This window comes from Strix uralensis, chromosome Z (genome assembly GCF_047716275.1).
Source record: "Strix uralensis isolate ZFMK-TIS-50842 chromosome Z, bStrUra1, whole genome shotgun sequence".
In the NCBI taxonomy this organism is placed as follows: Eukaryota; Metazoa; Chordata; class Aves; order Strigiformes; family Strigidae; genus Strix; species Strix uralensis.
Window position 1 is genome coordinate 46,739,016 of NC_134012.1, and position 23,982 is coordinate 46,762,997.

Below are 23,982 nucleotides of genomic sequence, written 5' to 3' on the forward strand. Positions count from 1 at the left end.
TCAGTCGGTGGGAGGCTGCCAGCAGGAATTGTATGTGCCATTTTTGTCTAATCATTCACCCTAAATTGTCCTTTCCACAAAAGTTTATCAAGAACATTTGTCGTAATGGATTTCTAAGCAGATGCTGGTTCACAGAAGATGAGCCTAAAATTCATTCTGAAAATGAATTATAAGAAAATTATAAGAATGGCATTCATCTTTTTAAGGAACTGTATGAGTCTGCTCGAATGTTCTCAGCCTAAATATAGAAAACTAAAACAAACAGCTTGTTAACTCACTAAAAGCTAGGAATTATTCATAGAAATCACTTGAGGAATAGTTTCAACAGTAACTTGGGAAAACAGTCAGGTCTCACAAATGATCTTAGACATATAGAATGACAATAAATTCATAAGCTAAGATTAATTATTTTTCCGAATTGTATTCTCAGCTGTGGAACTTAATTTCCAAAACCAGGTCTAAGTAGTAGCTAGTATCTCTCTGGATTAAATTCCAAATCCAGATCTTTATGGTTATTACTTATTTCTTGACAGTTTGATACACATTTTAGAATCATTTTCTTTAAATCTACAGCTTCTTTAAATGTGAATTTTCTGATGAAATATCTCTCTATATTTCCTCCTCTATTCCAAGACTCTAAGTATGGTCAATAAATTTGAAAAACAGAAGGATATACATATATTTCTTCTGATTTCATGGGGATTTTAGAATGAGTGAGGTTTTCATCCTTTTTCTTTTAAGTATCTTGCACATAGATACAGGCTAAGAATGGTTGAAATGGAAGATTTCTCAAAAAACAATAGAGTACATAAGATATTTATATGATAGGAGTCTATCAATCAGCTTTGCTTTTGGCCTGTGTGACATATATCTGTTTACTATAGATTTCTTCAAGCTTAAATTAAGTCAGCTTACTTCCTTTCCTCTCCATGTCCTCTGTCCTTCAGATATTGATGTCAGAACCCGGGAAACTGTTACAGAAAGTAAAAGTTTGGCTCCAGGAATACTGGAACGTTACTGATCTCATAGCTATCCTCCTGTTCTCCGTTGGGATGGTGCTCCGTCTGCAAGATCTGCCACTCCGGAGCGATGGCCGAGTGATATACTGTGTTAACATCATTTACTGGTATATACGGTTATTAGACATCTTCGGAGTAAACAAATATCTGGGACCATATGTTATGATGATTGGGAAAATGGTAAGAGAAGTTGGTGTACTCCTTCTATGTTTTATCAGCACGTTCTGGACTCATTGACTGATTGTCTTTGGCCAATGACATCACTGCAGATTTATCTGTATTTTTTTTTTTACATACTAGCATTTTCATGTAAGCTAGAAATCAGTGCCTTGTTGATTCAAAATCTCAGCATAGACCCCCAGAATCAAGGATTAGACATTCCCAGTTCTGTTAGATAATGTATTGCTTGTCTTTCTCTGAGATCTCTCTTCAACACCAAAGCCATCCATCCTACACCTCTGTGCCTCATTTTCAGAAAACACAAAGGATGCTAATTCTCAACTAGTTGTAAAGGAGGGTGGATCGTTAAGGTAAAAAAAAAAAAAGTGTTTTGTACCTTAAGAATCTCAAAGAAATGTGTTGTCATAGGCGTGATATGTTCAAAACTACAATGGCTATGATTAAGACTAACCTTTCTATACTTTGCTCCATATCCCTATGTTCTTCCATCTTTCCTGTTCAGGTGTGTCCTTGTGAGATGAGAAGTCCATCTGCATAACTGCAGCCTCTGTTCCATGGCCACATCACATGTACACAACATGGCAGGAGTATGAATAGTTTATGTAATAGTAAATGCATACAGAAGGAACCAAGAGATATTTGCAGACAGATGTATAACTTCTGACTTTTTGGCTTTCTCTTTGTACTTTTCAGTAGAAATGTTGCATTAAAGCAGCATTTTGCTTGTATGGGTTAAAGAAAATGTCTGAGTTTACAGATACACATGCACATGTCCTTGATATTTGAGTAACTGCACATGTAGCTAATATACATGCTTATGTTTTATATGCAGTTATCCAGGCTTTGTTGTGTGAATCATGGCTTTTTCATGCATTCTGGGTTTTAAGATTTCTTTTTAAAAAAATAGAACAGAAAGCCTTCAAAGCTGACATTCAGTAAAAAAAAGTAAACTGAGCATTAACTTTCCTAAATACAAATGTTACTGCTGTCTGATTGCTATGTGGAGAATAATCAACAAGTCTCTTGTGTTTGCCTTACCATGGTCCTTAAGGAAAAGACCCAGCCACCCTTCTTCCCCACCATCATAGGAAAAGGGGACATATATGAATGCATGGACTACAATCCCTCCTTGATATTACATTAGTCACAACAAGTTCAGTGATTCTAAGCAGGTATAAAACTGAAATGCAAAATATATGTCCAGTCAGGCTCCCTATCTAACAGGTGACCAGAGAACCATTGTTTTATCCCTTTAATTTGCCAGCTTTCAAGTCCACACCCACAGTGCTGTGTTTGAAAAAGAAAGAACAGCTTAGGAAAAAAAACCCACAAAATATAGTTGTTGAATTGTTATGCCCTGCAAACAGGATTGTGAAGAGGGCTACTTTTCTTCAAGGAAGCCAATAGGATGTTGATGGGATGGGTTTTGGAGAGCTCCAGAGTACAGAGGTGTACTTACAGCACTGGCTGGAGGTTGCTGTAAAAGGACAGCAAGACAAGAGAAAGGACCAAAGACCAAAGGGAAAACACCGCATTATCATCTGTTTCTTTCCTGCCCCAACTGGACTATGTCCTTCCATCAGGGAATCTGGTGGTCTCTGGGGCTTACACAATAGTCAGTGTACAAAACTGCAAAACAACTACCCTCCTACTCTGTTGTATTCTTCAAAGGTGCTGTGCACAAACAGTTTCAGAGCTGTGGTTCTAACAGAGGCAGTCTGAAAACCAGTTCAATAATAAACAGATTGGCCATGAATAGTGAAGTTCTAGTAGTCAGTGTTATGGGTGGCTGATAGGAGCCTAGCTTCACCAATAGCATAAACATTGGTTTATTTTTCTCCTGAGGTCAACACAGAAAGGAAGTGTTTGAAATCAGCAAAATAATATAATTTCCATTCCTTTGTCATTCTCGCATGTGTACAACAAGGCAAACCTCACTCCACTTTCTGTGGAAAACAAATACAGGAAAATCACTAGCCTCTGTAGGCTCAGCACCCACTCAGAGCATGTTGAATTTAGCTACCAGAGTACTCTGAAGGTGTGTGCAAGTGTTGAAGGAGGGAAGTTTTTTATTTTGTGCCTTCCTGTTATTTGCTTTTCATACCTCATCCAACCTTCCATGCACTCAGCAACTCTGACACACCCACTTTGCCCATACATGCAATGCCCAACTAGTTTGTGTACAGAAATTTGCCTTTTGAATCTATTTTCTGGCCAATTTACTCCCCTGTGTAATGGCCAGCCTATTTATATCATGCATAGACTTCCCTGGGAGTTGCACCTGCTTGCTCCAGGCTGCAGTGGGCTCCCTTGTGTATTTTTGTTTAAATCACATGTCCATTTACCTCCTTGAGTTCTGTCTTTTTCATTTCATGGTCTTGCAAGTACCATTCAGTACTATGGAGAACATCAAGATGGTTATATGTATTTCTGCAGAGTAAGCCCATCACAGCTACTGAGTTCCTCAACAGACTATATTCATCTCCTGAGCTTTTATCCTGAGCTGTTGTGAGTAAGTTTTAGATTGAGGAGGAAAAAGATTAGTCTTTCCATCTTTCCAGTGTTAAGGAACTTTCTTTTCACCTGTCTCTGCATTGTATCCAACAAAATAGCTGTAATAGGTTTTACTTCTGGGCACTGTGAACAAATATGCAAGTGAAATTAAGCAAGGCCCAGGAATGGCCTTGAGTGTTTTAAAAGCAGTGGGCTAAAGCAAAGGTGAAGATAGGAGGAGGAAGCTGAATAGCCAAGTTTATTATTATCTACTAATTTCAGTAACAGAATATGTTTATTATAATGTGCTTTTCTGATCTCTGCACAGTGATAGATTTACTCCCCATTTATTTGGGAATGAAATTAAATCACTGTGGCATGTCAGTAGAGTAAGAGGTATATCAGTTCCTTGCTGTGTGGGAATGTCTACATTTTCTTAGCTTCACTGCAAATAAAAAAGGGGAAAAGGAGCCAGCTTATTTATAAAACTGCACCAACAGTTCCTCATTTTATCACTTTTAAATAGGTAACTAATGAGGTCTTCAGAATGATTGAAATAGCCATTACCTTGTTAAAATAAGAATTGTAATTTGACCCTACAGGCCAAAGGGCCTGCTACAATGCCCATTAGAGTCAGTGGAAACTTGCCCATCTATTTCACTGGATTTCAGACAAGCTACTGAGGTTTTAGAAAGATACCCAAGGAGGCAAGGAGGCAAAAGCTCATATACAGCTTTTAGAGAATAGCACTGAAAATTTTACTTCTTGCAACATAAGGTCAAACATGTATGATTTCTGATCAAAAACACTGGAAGCATTTAAGAAATTGTCTTAAATTTCTACCAAATACTCATTATGTTATTTGCTTGCATGACATTTTGAAATAGGTACATTATCATAACATCGTATCATGTTATGTATTTCAACCTGAAACAAAGTTTCATCAGAGAAGAAAGGAGGAACCAGATTTTGTCTCCAAATTCCTTCCCTAAAAGCAGTAAGAAATAAATGAAATTATGCAGCATTCCCATTTCAGGATGCTCTCTGAGGTACAGTGATATGGAATTCCTCTTCGATCAGATTTTCTTGAGATTAATGCTCTGAATAACATAGGAATGTTGGTGATTTACTTGCCTGTTTTTTAATTTAAGGCATTTATTTTCCTCTCCCATGTCCCCAGGTTTTTTTTCTTTCTTGTCTGCATTTGTTATGGACCTCAAGACTTTTGTTTTCCCCTGCTTTTTTTCACTTGTCCCCAGTGCCTTCTTTCCAGCTCCTTGAGTATCTCCTACCAGAGCCCCACCCCACAGGTGTCTCTCCTACAGCCTCTCTCTCAGTAACTAAGAGGAAATCCTTTTCTGTTTGCTCCCCTGTATCCCTCTCTTTTCTTTGTTGATACTTTCCCAGTGCTACTTTGACCTCAGGTCTCTCTCCTTGTGCTTTAAAACTGAAGAACCCCCGCAGCAGTGCCAGATCCATCTGCTGCAAATGAGTTCCCTCTTCCACCAGCTCTTGTCATGAGCAACCCTGCTTTCGAGCTGCAGCAGGTCCCCCATGGAGTCACCATTTGAGGTGCAGGTTGGTTGCATGCCTGCCTTGCAGGGAAGGCAAGAATGCAGATGATCCCAAAAATGCAGAGACTGAAGGGATTAAAACTCATAAGGTTTAGAGGAGTTTTGTGTCGAGTTTTGGCTGGAGACAAACGTTACATCCAAAGCTGTGAAAAACAGCTTGTGTAATAACAAGGCTTATAACTAAAGACCTATAAGTAAACTTATAACTAAAGGTTTTTAAGGGATCTTACAGAACTCCCATTTTCTTCACATTCATTTTGGGTTATAAAGCATGTCTGCTGTACCTGCTTGATGCCATTGCTCTGCTCTCTGGAGGGTCTTTTCTAGCACAGCTCCTGTTCTAATCTTCAGCCCCTATTCAGCACCTCCTAGGATTGCTGTCCCACTTTTTCCAGGAACGTTTTGAATGGGTAGGCACTGTTTGCAAGCACTAATTAAACTTGTGCATATGTTAATGAGGCCTTCCACAATGGAGAATAGGGTTGAGTGTCTGAGTTATCTACATTTTTTAAAATATGGCCTTTGTCAGACTCCCCCATCAGTATCACAGCTGATTGCTAGTCCAGCCAGTATCACAGCTTTCCTTTCTCACTGGTTACCACCATGGTGTCCCTTATGTTGCAGTAACAGGCTGTTCTGCCACCCGTTACTCCTTATGTTAGATGCAGCTTTCATCCTTTGCTCCAAGACAATGACTACCAGCTAATAAAATAATCCATGTCAGCCCTTTTGTTTTGGTGCACTTGCCACTAGGTGCCTATAAACAGTACACCATCTCGTGACCCCTGCCCAGACCAGGCTGCTGATTCCAGTGAACCTGTATTCCTGTTCAGGCAACAACTGGTGTGACCAGATGTTATCTTGTATTTTCAAGGCTATTCATAACGTTTAAATTGTTCTTAAGAGCAACACTGGCTAAAACCAAGGACACAATAATACTGCTTCACTTCTTTGAAAATGAAATTTGTTATGTGTAAAACTGAGAATGGCTTTTCAAAATTTGTTTTTGAAAAATCTGTTTCTAAGATTTACAGACTTTTTTTGCAGCATATAATAATAGGAATATGGACAAATAAGTTCCTCTAATTCTTGTCCCTTCTCTCTCTTTCTCTCTCTTTTCCTGTCATTACATTCAGATGATAGACATGATGTACTTTGTCATCATCATGTTGGTGGTTCTGATGAGTTTTGGTGTTGCAAGACAGGCTATTCTCTTCCCCAATGAGGAGCCCTCGTGGAAGCTGGCGAAAAACATTTTTTACATGCCTTATTGGATGATCTATGGGGAAGTGTTTGCAGACCAGATAGACCGTAAGCAAGTTTATGATTCTCATACTCCAAAGTCAGGTATCCAACTTTGATCAGACGATGTCCTATTAGATCATGTGTGTGTACTCAATAAATGGCTCAGGATAGAGGAACTCCTTCATCACAGAGAATGGTCACAAAAATGTTTTTTCAGCTAATATTGGGGTGTCAGTTTCAGAACATACTTCTGGCATCACTTCACAATTATTTAACCAGAAATCTGTAATGCTAAATTATCTTGCATGTGAAGAAAGTTTTAAATAGTTCCTTTTTACCAGTTGGGTGACAGGGATACCCTCCCAGGTATCCACCATGAGTTTGTTGGTATACCTGGAACATAAAAAGTCACTTATTTTTTTCTCATCCATTGGTTTGATTTTAGACCTAAATAATTTTTACCTATCTTCATACTGAGCATCAAGTCTAATAATACTGGGTTAGACCTTCAGTTCCTGCACTTCATGAAGATCTGATCCAATGTGTTTTCTCTGTTACCTACTCACTGCCACCACCTTTATGCTAAACCATGTGATGCAATTCTTTGGGGACAGTAGATCCGTTATTAGAATTTTGCTCTATTTATTTATTAGAAGGCGAGACTGTGCTTACGTCAGTGCAAACAGAACGAAAGCCAGTATTTCATATACTGTCTCCTCAGGTTTCATTTGGCTGGTGATCAGGAAAATCCGAGTTTTCTATTTAAATTAAACCTTCTGGTGCCACACGGTGCATTACACCAAAGGAGAGGTGTGGTCATGTGAAATGATGCAGTAGATGAGCAAACTAAGAATCACAAGCAATGTATCTCTAGCAAACACTAACATGTAACTGATGTTCATCATTCCTACTTAAATATGCATAAGCTTTGGCAGCATTTAGAAGTGAGTATCTTTTCCGGTGGCAGATGGCATCCATTAAAGCTCTGTTTAGGTTATTCCTTTTTTTGTTTAGGATATTCCTATGTAGCACCTTAGGAAAGGGCAGTGTTTTCATAATTTATCTTTTGCTTGTTCAGTATTCACAAAGGTTGAATGGAAAAATGGTCCTGATTTTTCCTGAACTGGTTAAGGTAATAAAGGTATCCGTATCGCCAATAATCCCCCCAACTTAATGGAGTTTTGAATGGAGAAATGTATACCTATCACATGGCAGATATTTCAGGTTCATGTTCATTTCTTCTTCCTGATTAGCACAGAATCTTTACTGTGGATACAGATGAAACCTCTTTTCATGTTTACTTCCCCTCTTTGTTTTCAGAGGCAGCATGGCATGCAAGGAGGTAAACAAATATCTAAAATCACAAAGTTCCTCACTGAATTTAGCTTTTTACCTGATTCCTTCATTTTTATCCTTTTTCCTTTTCTTTTCTTTTTAAAAATTCATTTCATTCCAAAGACATAATAGCTGGGGGGATAAAGCTTCATCTTTCTCCAAAAGCATAATAGAGGGATAAAGGTTTATAAAGTATGACTTCCTTCTACAAGCAGAATTTTGTCTGTCCCTCTACAAGTGGCCATTTATTGATTATTGTACTAAGTAACTACCATAGTGCAACAAACATGGCAATTGGCTGAATAAAATTTCTTGGTATTTTTTTTAACGAAGTGCTGATTATAGTTTAGAACCCCAAAACCTGAAAAACTAAAGTGTTCTTGAAATGAAGCATGGTTTTTAAGTATGAAAAGAGGGTGGCAGGCTCCATACCCTTGCATGAGGATTTAGGGATAGTCTTGTGTGTTATTCAGATGCCCAGTATTTAAACCTTGCAAAAAGATGCAGTGTAATTACTTCTTAGGCTTAGGAAAAGCAAAATTCCTAATGGTTTCAACTCCAACTATAAGCACAGACATGTTGTTGTTCTGTCTGTGTCAAGGAAACTAGGAGTTGCGGCAAAAGTGGTGATGCCAGAATGAAAAGCAGCACCTAGTTCCTCCTTCCTGAGAGACAGATGATGCAGGGAATTAGAATCTGCCACACTTTCAGCACAAAATATGTGCAATATGTCATGTCTGTCTGAGGCTCAGTTGTCTCAAAAATGTTACCTCTGAAATAGACTGGGAGTATGAGCAAATGGTTGGTGATGTTGTTATACAATCAAAATGACCTGATAGGCACCCAAAGGGTTTTACTAGTATACTTACATTTTTTCACTATTTGGAAATTTGTTGTCATATGTATTTTCCAAGTTGTTCTAAGCTAAATCAGCCACTATATTCATGTTAGAGTACTACAGTGTTTGTACTTTCTCAAATAAGATAGACATATTCTAAAATTATTATGCTACATCTAAACTGCGAGTGAACTTTATAGCTTGGAGCAGATTTTTTTATTACTATTATTTTAGCAAAGCAGAAGTGTTTCTTTGTGGTTTTCTTTATATTTTCATGTTTAATGTTGCTACATTATTTGCAAGTTTGGGATTCAGCAAAATTGCTGATCTTGGAAGTGCATATACATTTGAGCCACTCTCCTGGAGATTATCCTGGTGTCTGAGAAATGTACAAAAAAAGTATGCTACTCTAAAATTTCTAACTTACTTGGGGTTTTTTTTGATTTTCGGTTGATTTCTGAAGCATGACACTAAGGCTGACCAAATATGATGTCTGGATCCATCTCATCAGCTGGCAGCCTGTCCATCCAGTGGTCTACTCTGATTTTTATCTCAACATACTGCCCTGTTAAAACACTAGCTAAATGCCTTGCTCTAAAATAATGCATGTCATATACATTTACATTTTTTAGCCATAATTTCTGTTTTCATTTCATTTTTTAAATACATAAGTTAACTGGAGTGTGCATTAGTGTTGTGTTGACATGCAATCTTATCTTCAACTCAAAAGTGGGGACAGAATTATATCCTCTCTTCTGGGAGTATGAATACACTACTCAGTGGTGTTGTTTATTATCAGTAATGTACATAAATACTATATTCCTACAAATTCCTGACTGTCAACCAATTGTAAAAGGGGACAAAAAAAAAAAAAACAAAAAAACAGAGTAAATCTTTGAGAACTTTGAGTGTTCAAATTTTCAGGTAAATTCAACAAAAAGAGCAAAACCAGTCTCAAAGTAGTCCCTCTCAGACCGAGAGTTCATCACAGCTGCATTAGGGGGGGAGGAAGAGGACCCAGGTTGGGAAACTGGTGATGGTATATGCAACTGTCTCACTTTTAGGCTGCCTTTCCTAATCCATCTGAGCCTTGTGCTACCTGGTGGGATCCGTGGGGCAGCAGCCAGCCACTTAGGTGCTTTAGTGAATGCCTGTTGTAAGAAAATCCACAAACGCTGTAAAATCTCTCCCTTAGTTCACCTCAGTTACTTTGGCACTATTGCAGGCAATTTTAGCCAAAAAATTCACAAGACAGTTGTCACATGCAAAGAACTTTGCTTTCGTGTTACCAAGCTATCTGCCCCTCCAGAATACTATGGATACAGAAGTATATAAGAAATACTGAAGAGGAAAGGATTCTTCGGGGAATGAGTTTGCTTGATAAAAAATATAGATAGATGACATAAATGGCAACTTGAGAAGTGGCAGTCACCTGTAGAAAATCAGCAGCAAACCTCACATTTTCCTATATTCAGAAAGCAAAGCAACTGAGAGTGCTGTTAGTCAACACGGGTTTTTTGGTTTGGGCTTTTTTTCAGATTTGCCTGGTGTCTCACATGTCAGATTTGCATCTGGATTTTGTTTCCAGCTGACATTATTTCAAGTGCCATCTGGAATCTGAAGATCAGTCTGAGTCGTGTTTGTTCCCTGTGCCTCCTCCCTTATTTGAAAAACCTACATAGCTTAAAAGAAAAAGATGGGGCCTCCTCTTTCACTTGTATTGGAGGAATGCCAAGTAACCAGAATGCAGTTGTTTCAGAAGATGAGAGATGATTATACACAGGTTTTTACTATCCAATGAGCTTAAGAGGAAAGTAGAATTACTACAAAATATTTTTTTTTAATTCTTTAAATTTCTTAGTCTGTTAGATTTATTTTTTTTATTTTAGAGTTCTTGAAGGTTTCTTCATATAAATGCAAATTTTATATGATGTTAGAGGTTTCATGCCTTTCATGTCTCCATAGGAGCTTTCTATAAAGGCTATCATTTCATGGATCATTCTGGAATTAGAAAAAACAGAACAGCTTTTCACAAAACAGAATAAATCATACCTACGCTTTTCTTTTGCCCTTTTTTTTTCTTTATCTGTATTGAAGCTCTGCACCACAGGCAATACTTTTAGCATTGTTAGGCAAAGGCAGAGGATAAAATTTGTGCACAGAGTACACACGATTCTGAAAGTGTCTCTGGCTGAGTTGCATAGTGTTCCCCTTCCTAGCACTCCTCTGAGGTTATATTTTAGGTTCCATTTGGTTGGATAGTTTTAATGGGGGAGGGAGTGGAGGAGGGAGAAGGCACTAGAGAGAACAAGAAAAATTCCGGGATTTACTATAATTTATGATTAAAATACCAGTAGATCGAAGAGACACTTCAAAATAATTTTTGATGTGGCTGAGGGCAAGAAGCAACATGTAAGGTCACGATGCTGTAGTTAAAGCAACTTTTCTGAAGTAATGAGACACTGTTCAATTCCCTGGATGTTTCTGCTGAGAACAGAGCAATGGTGTGAGATTCAGAGTTCCCAGAGTTCAGTATTTTCTCTGTCAGTGAGGAAGTGAAAAGCCCTAGGCAGCTCACTTAGTCTTTTTTCAATATTTACCAGACTGGCAAGCTGGTAAGGTTGCTTAGACATTTGATTAAAAAATTATAAAATGCTTTCACATCCTTTGGGTTCAGTGCAGATAAAAATTGGAAGGTGCCTATATACTCATAAAGAGGGTGCATTTAAAATGTCCAGACTTGAATAAAAAAAAAAAGATGGGTTGCTTTGTTGGTTAATATGCACTCCTTGGTTTCCTTATTCTTTAGAACTGTGATCATATGAGCCGATTCTGCAGTTTCCTGTGATTTCAAACAGATCAACTTGTGTTGTAAAAGTGATATCCATTTTTACATGAGAAGTTTTCATCAAAAGCAAAAAGCTATTTGGTAACAAAGTAGTTCAGTTATGCACTTTCCTCTCTCCATTATTTCCCACAACTACTTTGGAAGGGTGAAGCTGGGGCAAGAGTCACGACACAGAAATTTGTACGTGTTGTCTCCCAAGCCCTCCACCCAATACACAGTAAAATTGAGCAGTGGCCATGTCCTGACGGTAATTACAGCAGGGCAACAAATTCTTCCTGAGCTCTGCCACCTCTTTAGGCCTGAAACACACAGAGGCATGGGTTACTGCTGTTTGCATTGCAACTATTTCCTCACTAGAAAGGAGGAAGGATTAGGTATGTAGCAGGAAAGGCCCATACAGGAAACTCTAAATGGGAGCCAGGAAGGAAAACTAAGCATAGGAGGAGATTGTGAAAAAGGAAACAAGAGATGCAAAAAATACGTACATCCACAGATGTCAGGATGCAATATCTGAAAGCTGAGTGAAGTTAATGTGTGTAATTAAAATTAAAACTCCAGCCTTTTATTATTTTTTAAAGCCTGAGTTCAGGATGTAATGACCAACCTTTATCCAATGGCCTGTAGGTATCAGACTGATCAGGTTTTTCAGTTACCTGAAATAGTCATACAGTTATACTAACAGAATTTGCTTCAGCAAAACATTTCACTAGAATTACGTAGAATCTGTATTTTTTGTTAAAGCAAGGCTGTAATGTAAAAAGATGAGTATGTTTTCATACATGTTAAAATTGTGCCTCAGAAAAGCTTGTTATCACAATATGCTACTGTACGTAATATAAAAATTACTGCATTTCTCCAAACATAATTTAAATGGTCAAACTGTGTTACACATGAAAGGCAGGTGCAGATCCCTGAGGGATGAGGCACAGCACTCAGTGAGTGAAAACTCTGGCTTTATGGAAAGCATGGCATTACCACCATGGGAACCCCAGGACACCACCACTGATCAAACTGGGATCCAGTGCAGTGGAGCCCCGCTCAGGAGTGAAGCTCAAGCGAAAACACCACAGGGATGGATAATAAAACTTGCACTGCTTAACGTATCATACATACACACTGTCCTGTTTTGCTCATTAGCGAACTCGCTGATGTAACGCAGGTGCTGTTGCCTGAATTCTGAGATCTGCACCTGGCTGTCATGTTGACATCCATGCACAGTTATGTGCAGATGGGAGGGAAACGAACTATCCCAGCTTACCCTAACAAGGAGATCAGACGTGCTTGGCACTCTACATACTCGGATGGGGGAGGCGAGCTGTCCTAGGTCACCGTAACAGTTTTCTCGCGCCCTAAAAACAGAATTCTAATTTCTTAAATGTAAACAAGTATCTTCACTATCTAAAAAGAATATCATTGCTACTTTTAGCCTGCTGCCAGAGTCTTCTGTCTTTTTTCACAGAGAGAGAAATTTCTGGTTCTGGTTTCCTGGAAGTAATTATTTTAAACAGTTTATTTAATAATGGAAAAAAATTCCTTTAAAGTTAATGTTATAGTTTAGAGATGGAAGATGTTCAGTGATGTGCAGTGAACACAGACTTCCACATTTTGGACACACATCATACATTTTCTCATGCAGCTGAAGATGTGAAGATTAAGTGGTGGCTTAGTTCTCCATGAAGTAAGGCATGAGATTAGTATTCCCTTGTTATTTAAAAACTGTTCCCGCAACAGAAGGTGCAAAAGAGAAAAACATTTGAAAATCTTCAGGAAAAGCTGAACATCTATGCATGTGTAGAATAGGCTGTGGGAACTTGTCTTTGTAGGAAGTCTAATTTGACCATTACTGCATGGCATAAACTGGCAGGGATGCATTAATGGTATTTTAAATACTCTGTTGTAAGCAAATAAAGCTGGAGAAATAATTTTGTCTTGGTAGTTGTCAAAGCTTATTTTCTTTTTTGATTAAATTATCTTTTTTTAATAGAAAAAATGGGATAATCGAATTGTAAACAGACTTTAAGCTGAGTTTTTGGTCTCATTGGTCTAAGGTTTAAAATATGCTTTTCACAATATCTCTCATTGCTACAAAAGGCATTATTTCCTCTGTTCTTCAGCACACAAAAGGAAAACAGGTTTCATCAACTGATAGAGTGATGGTTCCATTACTGGTGAAATCATGATGGGTTTCAGTACTGTGTTGTGTTGGACTTTGTAGCTCTAAATCAACATGTGAGCAAGTTAGTGTTTCAACACAAACAGAAATCTCACACTGAGTGCTGAATGTCCCAGTTTCTGCTGGGTGAAGGCTGAGTGCACATAGCCTCACACTCATAGCAGCTCACAGATGGCATTTTGAATGTCTAAATGAAACCGCTGCTTGGAGCAGTGTGGGAAGCATGAAATCAGCACTAACTTAAAACAATCTGCAAGCTGATGTTTTCTGAGAAATAAAGAATGCATACTCTCAGCCTGTTCCAGTAATAAAATGTAATTTTGTAAGTAGGAAGGACTAGTGACACCATGGGTCCAGACACAACAGAGCTGCTTGTAGAAGTAGTATTGCTTGTATCTGGCTTTGCTATTTCTTTCTTCATGAGTTAAATATTTTGAGAGAGTTCTTGTTTGAAGCTGAAGTATCATGTATTCTTCTGTCCTATATGACTATAATATTTCTATATGTAATAGCCTAACACCTGTATGTAGTGCCCAAAACCCAAGTACCCAAATTACACGTAATATCGTATGATTGCCAGTACAGACACCCACAGTTGAATCCCATGCTCAGTGAACTAAGTTCAGAGGACCTTTTTGATAGGAAGTAATAGTTGGTATTGGAAATCATGGATTTATTGACATACGGCATTGGCAAACTTTGCTGTCCATGAAGTCAGTGGGAAACACTCATTGGTACCACCAGGAACTGAGCCAGTGCTGAGCACTTTGAAAATTACTCTCTTAAACTTCTTTTTGATGCGGACAAGGGGAAGCTAGCTATAGTGCTGCACAAAATTTTCTAAGATGGCTTGTATATGTAAGCTGCTTCTTCAATTATTTTCTTGAAAATCTGATTACAGAGGTACTTAGGGCAACTAGAACTGAGGCTAGAAAGACATAAACTGAACCCACACTTGCAAATGCAGACCACCCACAACAGCACATGAAGGCATGTAAAAAAAATAAGCAAGGAAAACTATTTCACGTTTTCTCTCCCCTTGCTTCAGTTCTACAACATTAATACTGAGAACGTTTTGACTCCAAAGCATCTGGGGAAGAAACAGGTGGCAACTGTGCTGCCTACATGTCCCTTTACCTGATACAGTAAAGACTTGATCATCTCCCCAGCTGTTCCTAAGCATGCAGTCAAAAGTCCTTAATAGCAGGGGTCATTATGACTATGTCCCAGAGAGGGTCGGGGCAGTGCAGTGGACAGCAAGAAATGTCTACTCTTTAATTTACTTTTGGGTACTTTTTTTTCCTTATGCTATTTATCACATCCCTCTCCATCAATCAAAAAAGACAAGCTTTCACCATTAAAAAAATAATACATAAGCATTTTTCTGGGATTAAACTTTTTGATAATTTTATTTGCACAGCCGCTAATTACTACCAGAGTACCATGATATTTTAGCTGTATGCAACCAGGCAGCTTACTTACACCAAGCATGTCTCCTGCAATTTATGAGGGGAATATCTTGAATTTCATGGCAAATAACACACAGTAACAAGAACTGCAGTTTGTAAAATCTGTGATAGCAAGTGCAGACTTCTTGGGGGGAACATCAGTGCCACTGTTACTTGGAAGATATTGCTTTGGCAGGCAGACCTTTGTAAATATTTAAATATTTCTGAAAAAATAAGATTCATTCCCATTTTTTTTCTTTCTTTTGCATTTTTGTTCCAGCTCCTTGTGGTCAAAATGAAACCAGAGAAGATGGCAAAATAATCCAGCTACCTCCCTGCAAGACAGGAGCATGGATCGTTCCTGCCATCATGGCCTGTTACCTCTTGGTTGCAAACATCCTTTTAGTGAACCTCCTCATTGCTGTTTTCAAGTAAGTGACACATTGCAATGTGTATGGACTTAGGGGGGAATAATCACAGGCTAAGAAGGCTGCTAAACTGAAGATTTTGTCTGAGACCCATTTTCAGAAGATGCAAGGGTGAAAGGGAAAGAGGCAGTAGCTTGTCTCCAGGGAATGAGGGAAATGCCAATTTCTTCACATTGTCTCATTTCCAAGGACAGACACCTGATGGAAATCAGGTCAGAGGAGCCAAGAAATTTAAAGTTCACTTATGGCATCATTCACTCCTGATATGGAAAACAAAAATAAAAATACTTTCCTGTCTCCTTGGGTTGTGGTAAGACTCAGTTCCACAGAGCAGACGTACACAGGAGTAAGATACTTTGAAATAGCTGATTGCCAGTGTGCTTTGCTGAAGCACAAACTTACTAATTTCTTTTGTTCTTCTTTTTGCAACAATTACTGAAATGTGTCTAGTTAAGGTGCTGTCATACCATCTTCAGCAAAGTACCCAAAACCATTTCAGTCTGATGTTATTATCCTCTTCTTGCCTTCTAGCAATACATTTTTTGAAGTCAAATCCATATCCAACCAAGTATGGAAGTTTCAAAGATATCAGCTAATCATGACATTTCACGAAAGACCTGTTCTCCCACCACCTCTGATCATTTTCAGCCATATGACTATGATATTCCAACACCTCTGCTGCAGATGGCGGAAGCATGAAAGCGACCCAGATGAGAGAGACTATGGATTAAGTAAGCCTTAGAGAATTTACAGAATGGGACTTTTCAATACCTTTCATAATATCTAGTGTTTGACATGAATGAAGGCCAAGTCCAGTACTGTTATAACCTTTCCAGCAGAGAATACCTTTAACTGCAAAAATCTTACCTGCATCAGTTAGTCTTACCTGTATTGCCCAACCCTTAGTTCTCCTCCCAGCATTAATGAGGCTATGTTTTTCTGGGATTTTTAAGGGTTGTTCCCCACTTTGTTCCTTCAAAGCAAAGGGGTTTGTTTTGCTGTTGCTAGAGGTCTGTTATTGCTAGAATTCTCACAGTACATCGCACTTTCAGATCTCAGTTTTATTTCTGAAAATAGAGAGAGAGCATTCCTACTTTTGGAGAAAACAGGACATAGTTCCCCCCAATACACTTTTTACCTAGATAGGCTGAGAGATGGTTGAGAAGGAATTATTTTGTAAACACATGTTCTCTCCTTGACACTGACTCAAACTGGAGGAGTAATTTCTTCAGGCACTTTAATATGAAGTCCCATAGCATGATGGAAAGCCTGTCAGATTATTTTGATAACAGTTTCTCTCCTCTTCTCTATCTGGTTCTTCAAAGTAGAAGATCTCCACCTCCCCTTGTGTATATGCCAGAGACAGAGAGCTAAGGGATGTGCATCTCTTCCCAACATTAGCCCATGCCACAGCCCACTTCTCTCTGAGGAGGGAGCTGGAGCCATGTGGTGGCCCTGGAGATGCAAGTGTGACCAGACTGCTCTTCTCCCACTCACATCACACTGTCTGCCACAGTCCTTGCTGCTGCTTGTGGATATCAGCTCTTTCCATATCAAATAGACACTCTGTACTCTCAGACTCCTTTCCTAGCAGTCTGCTAATTTGATTATATTTGTATTAGGTTACAGGTGGGCTTTGGCTCCCACCGTGTCTCTAAGACCTGACCAGCAGCTGTGTTTAGATCTCATGCAATCAAAACACATTCATGTTTGCTCAGCATTTGCCTGCTTAAGTGTTTCTGTCTCCAGAATCATATGTAATTGAAGCCACTAATTAGGTAATTAGCTGCACCTATCTGCTTTCATACCAAAATGCCAGATAAATTTGAAGCCTGCTTTTGAAAGTTTAGTCCATGAATTCCACCATAAGAAGAATATAGTTCATTTCACATGTTAATCTTTGCCAAATTCAATTTTTCCATTGTTTTCACAGAACTTTTCATAACTGAGGATGAATTGAAAAAAGTCCATGATTTTGAAGAGCAGTGCATAGAAGAATATTTTAGAGAAAAGGATGACAGATTCAATTCCTCCAATGATGAAAGAATCCGTGTCACTTCAGAAAGGTACACTTTTTTTGTTTGTTCTCTCACAAGTTGATTGGAAATGTGCTTCTGTTGCCATTCTCATTCTTCCTTTAATTTTCCTGAAAAGGGAAACATTTGAGGTATTTTTTAGTAGGTGGTGAATTTCTTTTCTCCATTTTTCTTTTTTGCTAAAGCAAATGTTCCTCAGAATTCTATAAACATGAATCTTTTAACTAGTTATATTAGAACACAACTGACATAGAGAGAAACACAAATTATTCTTGCATTTCAGTTCTTAAAGCAGAACTTTAGGGCACAAGTGGACAGAACATAATGGGAGAGTAAATGAGAGTTCCTCAGTGAAAACTACAGCTTTAGTACTGACCTGCTAGCCATTCAGATAAAGAGCGAGCCTTGTTTCAGGATGGCCTTCCTAGGTAAGCTAGTTTCATTGAGAGCAACAGGGATCTTGCCATTCATTTAAAAGGAACTAGACATTTCACTTACAGCAGTGAAAGGCACAGAGGACAAAGGTAATACGTTAATTTAGTGGAAGTTGCCAGTCTTCAAATTAATCAGTCCTAAAAATTCATAAATCTGTTAATCTGCTGTGGTGCTTATATGCTTTCATCACACAGCAGAGGAGCAAGCATTAAATTTTGAGGACAGTGTTGTGTGATTCATAGCATTGTTACTGATAAATATTTTAGGGCAATATCCTATCAGATATTCAAAAAACTTATGAATCACTGAATACTCCATTCCCTGAATACTCCACTTTAACTTGAATAACAGGTCAGGTGAGCTGTCATTTTAATCAATTGCACAGATATACTATGCTTTTCCTTACACATAGTCACTGTCCCTGTACACATAATGCACTGCCCCTGATGCAGCTATGCCTAAAATATGTTTTCTATAGGCAAGGAAACATGCTTTTAATTTGGTTTCAAAATAAACCTATCCCAGAACAGGATTAGCAGATATAATATCCTTTAGTTATCTGCATTACTGAAAACAGCACTCCTAAAACACATATTTTAGAAAAGGGTATTAGAGGGGAAGTATGGTAAGTCATGGTATGGCTTCCTCATAAAGAATGGCCAAGTAATCCAACTCTACTTGGTCTGGAAGAGACAAATGAGGAATGAAATTATAAAGGTCTATGTAATTATGAGTGCAAGGAGAGGGTGAGTAGAAATCAATTGTTTGCCGTCTCTCCCAGAACAAGATATAGGGGAGCAACAGATTAATCTAACAGGAGCCCAGGTTCAAAACAAACAAAAATAGGTGACTTTTTCATGCAGTAAGTAGTGGAAGAGAGCTGATAAGGTCTAAAAGAAGCTGATTATGACAGCTACGTGGGTTCAAATGGAGACTAGACAAGCTTATGAAAGAGAAATTCATGAAGGACTGCTAAATACATAGAGCAATATTGAGCCCATGATGTGCCTGAGCCTGGAGAATATAAGCGGGGAAGAATGACATATGCTTCAAAGTAAGACAGTGGGCTAAACTGATCATGGTCCAGCTGAGTACCATTTTTTCTTGTGTTCTGATAGTCCAGTGGTCAGAGAACTAACATGAAAATCATAGATGCAGGTTCAAATCTCTGTTCAGGCATAGCTTTCCTTTTGGTGGTGAAGGAAGTAGAAGGTATGTTTGAAGCCTCTGTAAATAAGAATTAGTCCGGCTGGGACCTCCTCCACATAGGCAAGTGCTCTAAACCCTTGAAAATGAACACATAACAGTCTGCCTTTGCACTCTGTGCTGGCCCTGTTTTATAGGAAAGAACCCCTTATCTCTATTTTAAATAAACAGATTAAAACACCTTGTTCCAGATGAGAGTTCATGATTATGAATCCTAAATGAAGACAAGCACCTGAGCCCCACAGAGAAATAGTACTTTAAAAATCCATTTATGTTAGCCAATAGTGTAGTGTGGAAACCAGCATGACCCAGCTTTGTAAGACAGACCCAGGTAGTGATCCCATGGGATACAGAGGCCACTTTGGGACCCAAGCACACTACTAGGACTTGCAGCAATGAAATCCTAGGTGAATGCAGTTCTCATCTCCATAATAACTCTTCTCTCCTTGCCAAAACAACTGCAGGGCTCTACCACACAAGGCAAGCACAAATACTTCAAAGTCTGAGGAATACTTTAAAGATATTTGAGGAATCAGGCCTGTTTAAGTGTTTTAAATAACACACATTTTAAAAACTGGATACCCAGGTCTGTCATTTTGCCTGTAATTATGGCCAGGGAAGTATCCCTTGAAATGTTCTTAATCTAAAACACCAAACTTCTTTTTTCTAACCTGTGGAACATTCGAATATTTAAAATCCAGATTTGCACTTCATAGTTTGTACATAGAGATGTCTTTGTACAATTAACAAGGTGTAAAGCAAATTAAACGGAGAAGATACAAGAAGTCCTGGTTTCAGCTGGGATAGGTTTAATTTTCTTCCTAGTAGCTAGTACGGTGCTGTGTTTTGGATTTAGTGTGAGAATAATGTTCGTAACACACTGATGTTTTAGTTGTTGCTAAGTAGCATTTATACTAAGTTAAGGGTTTTTCATTTTCTCATGCTCTGCCAGCAAGCAGGTGCACAAGAAGCTGGGAGGGAGCATGGCCAGGACAACTGGGCCAAACTAGCCAAAAGGATGTCCAGTCATTAGCCTGTAGTAGTAGAGCAAGCACAATACCTACATTATAGCCATAAGATATCAGCTTAATCATCTGTTCAATTAACCCAGCTTTACATGGTGTAAAATTGAACCAGAAAGCCCTGCAAATGTGAATGAAGTTCCCCCTGAAGACCCTCTGTTTGCAGGAATCTGATGATGCTGTTAGGCTCAAGGAGAAGGAAGGGCAGTCTCCTAGACCTGGACCCTCTCCTCTACACGTCTGTGATATGCTCACCTTTTGCTTGAGCAGCTTCCGCTTGCAGCTGGATTTATCAGACTGCCCTAGGTCCTGCTTGGAGGAACAACTGCACACCATAGGTGCAAAGCCCAGTACACTTGGAAGAGGGAGTAGGGGGCCAGCACTGGAAGGGAAATGGGAGATGGGAACAGAGTCTTGCTTTGAGGCTCAGTCTAGGTGCGTCCCAGAGGCAGGTTAGGAGCTCAGGAAAACAAAACAAGAGATCTTGTTTCTTGCTGCGTTGATCTGGGTGTAAATGAATGATTTCAGCTGAGTGGTCAGTGGCTGTGCTGAGTCAGGACCCCAGTGTCTTGTCTGACTCACCTACAACAAGCTGCAGTCTCTACTCTCGCCTTGGAATAGTCCACCCTGGCATTCTGTGGGGCCTGTCTTGGTTCAGCAATTACCTTACTTCTCTTGTAACAAAGAACACCACAGAGGTGTCCAGATTTGATGTCACCACACAGAATCTCTCCTTTACCTGATCCTTTCACATTCAGAAATTGAAAGTGTGAAATGACACTTGATGTTTGTCCTTCCCTGTTCCCAGGTAATAAGTAACTTGGAGGAGTAGCTCACTAGCTAGGATCTCACACAGGCACATGAAAGTAGCAGCGGGTTAGTGATACGCATCAGAGGAAGTGATTGACTAAGCAGAAGAATACAAAGCAGTACAAAGCTATAAGGTGTTTCCATTAACTGCATTTATCAGGTTACGCAAATCTTGGTGAATCTCTTGGAGACCCGTGAGGAAAGCAAAGTTGAGCAAATTCACTTCACTGCAGCAGAAGAATCACAACTTTTCCTGGAGAGCCTTCCTTTCTAATCACTGTGAAACTTTCAGTGGCACATTTTGACCAGCACAGAGACGTGCATAGTATGATCAAAACAAGACTATTTTTCTTGATCTGGCATGAAGCCCAATCTCTTCGGTAGGCATTTTTTTCTATATGGACAGGTCTTGACTCTTTCAAACCCAATGCAAAACCTCTTGTTGATTCCAAAGAGAGCAGGGTCACATCCTAACAGTAATAAAAAGAAGATAAGCTGGTTAGAGTAGATATAGTATGACATCTTTGGTACTATATGGTGTCCATTACTACAACACCTTAATACTTTATAGTCTGAAACACAATTACACTAACAGCATCTGTGTGAATGAAGACATAGTCATTATCTTGATTTCAGAGGTGACAGGCTGAAGTGCACAGAAAATAGGTTTGGGTTGGTAGAGGGGCTGCTACTGAGCCTACCAGATACCACCACACATGCAGAGTGACAGTAGGAAAGGTCTGTGAATCTGGTGGCATCTGTCTGTCGTCACAAAGAGTTAAGTGGTCTTAGGCTCCAGATGGGAATGCAGCCAGGACAACCCAACAGTCCTTAGCCTGCAGAAACCACCACACCTGGGAAAATTGGCTGGCCACTTGCATCAGCAATGTTTTATCAAAAGATGTCAGGCAAAGTACCAATAGCTGTTACAGGCTTGGGAACTGCTGTCTATATTTTATTTAAATAAAACCATTCTACAGTCACCTATAACAAGCAGGGTGGATACCCTTGTAAGTGATTTTCAGTGTCTACAGTCTGCAGCAGTTGAAAAGGATTTTGAAGTACAAATGGTGTCTTAAAAATGGACATAGGTCCACAAAGGGACTTGTGAACCTAATTCTAGCGTTCAGTTAAGAGGTCTACTTCTGAAGAGAGTGCCTAACTCCCATTAAATCATTACTTCAATTAAATTACTGATGAACTGATGTGCAAAGGTTAAAAATAAAAATGAACAAAATGCATGCCAGTAGAAACCATCATCTCCCAAACCATAATTAAAAGGCTCTTTGCCAGGTTCCCAGTTCTGGCCTTTTGTTTTTTTCCTGGCCATTGAATATTGTCCTCAGGTAGTCCATGTTTGTTTCACTATTAGAAATTTTTGAGCTTCAGCAGAACACACTTGATGTACATTTTACATGTACCCTCCTCTTTTTCTGTTCTCATTCCCATCTGTTAGGATGGCTTGGCACCTTCTCACACATTAGATAAATCTTGCTGTAAGGAAAGCACAGGTGCAATAGAGGCATCATGCATGGATATTGTGAGATTTGCCGAAAGGTTTATACTATCTCCAATATCCATGGAAAAAAGATCCAAATAAAAACTTGGGCATTCTTATTTTGAAATAGTGTTTTAATTCTAAACTGTTCCTGAAGGAAATGCAGCTCTAAGCTGTCTATTCACAGAGTGCAAGATCATCCAACAGTATGGGAAAATAGAAAATTTCACTTATTAAAACATTTTAAGGACTGTATTTCTCCAGAACATATCCTCTTATGTCCACAGTGTTTGGCTGATGTGATTTTATTATGTTTCTAGTAGGATTACTCCCAGAGCATGGTGCTGTTCTGTGTGATGAATGATTGCAGAACTGAACATTAAATTAATATAAGAGAATATCACTAATTAAAAGAATAAATACTTGTTATTTGTTAAAATATGTGGCCATATACTATATATAACAAAAATTTACTGAATTCAGCTCATAGCTTTGGATTTGGAGGAGATCATCATCACTCAAACTTTCTTTTTGTGAATAAAATTATATAGCCCATCCAGTGTAAATACATGTCTGTACTTCTCAGTTATCTGTGCAAATCTCTGGTTACCCCTGGTTTCTGAACCCAGATTGCACTATCCTCATCTTGTTGAGTTTCTATATAAATTTCCCACTTCTATCAATGCAATCACATCTGTGATTACTTCCATAGCACCCAACAGACCATGTAACTCAAAAGTGTCTCTTCATCTCGGCCAGCAATACCGCCAGTCTTACACTCTGTGCCTCTGGCAGTAGCTAATAGATCATGTTTTAGGGAAGGCAGGACAAATATATGAACATGTACCAACAAGGTATGACTTTAGGTTCTTCTTGGGATGCAGTAGCAGTAGATAGCCCTCACATGAATGCAGAATGCAAAACATTTCACTATGGACAGTTCTACTTATATTCCAGATAGAAATACGTAACCAAGTGCAGTAATCCAACTGGCTATAATTGTATTAAAAATTATTTCACTTGTGTACCTCTCTTAAAGCAAGGAAAAAAAACCCAAACAAACAAAACCCACAAGACTATCCAGTTAGCTTCCCAGAATGTAATAAATTCATTCCAGTTCTTGGGTAACTGTGGGGTGAATGTTTTTTGTTGGTTATAATCTGAGCATTCTCAAGTAGAATCCAAGAGTTTCTCAAATTGTTCCATATGTCTGAGAGTACTAAAATTGTGATTTATATCTGTTCATCATCTTGGAGCAATTGTTACACAATATGAATGTGTGACAAGGCACTCAGTTATTAGCTGATAAATATTTCAAAAATATAATTGTTTTTATAAAAAGCAGTTCAGATTACTAGTAACATGAGGGAAAATTCAACTGATTCCCATATAAG

The 23,982-nt window shown here is 38.7% G+C and overlaps 1 protein-coding gene across 1 annotated transcript in view; it reads left to right on the forward strand.

Moving 5' to 3' along the window:
- The window catches only part of TRPM3 (transient receptor potential cation channel subfamily M member 3), a 307,424-nt gene that overhangs the window by 274,598 nt on the left and 8,844 nt on the right, over window positions 1-23,982 (forward strand). Inside the window, exons 20-24 of the mRNA XM_074855487.1 lie at window positions 948-1,199; window positions 6,403-6,577; window positions 15,434-15,584; window positions 16,113-16,312; window positions 17,515-17,647. Of these exons, the coding sequence (XP_074711588.1) occupies window positions 948-1,199; window positions 6,403-6,577; window positions 15,434-15,584; window positions 16,113-16,312; window positions 17,515-17,647 (911 nt within the window). The remainder of the gene's footprint in view (window positions 1-947; window positions 1,200-6,402; window positions 6,578-15,433; window positions 15,585-16,112; window positions 16,313-17,514; window positions 17,648-23,982) is intronic.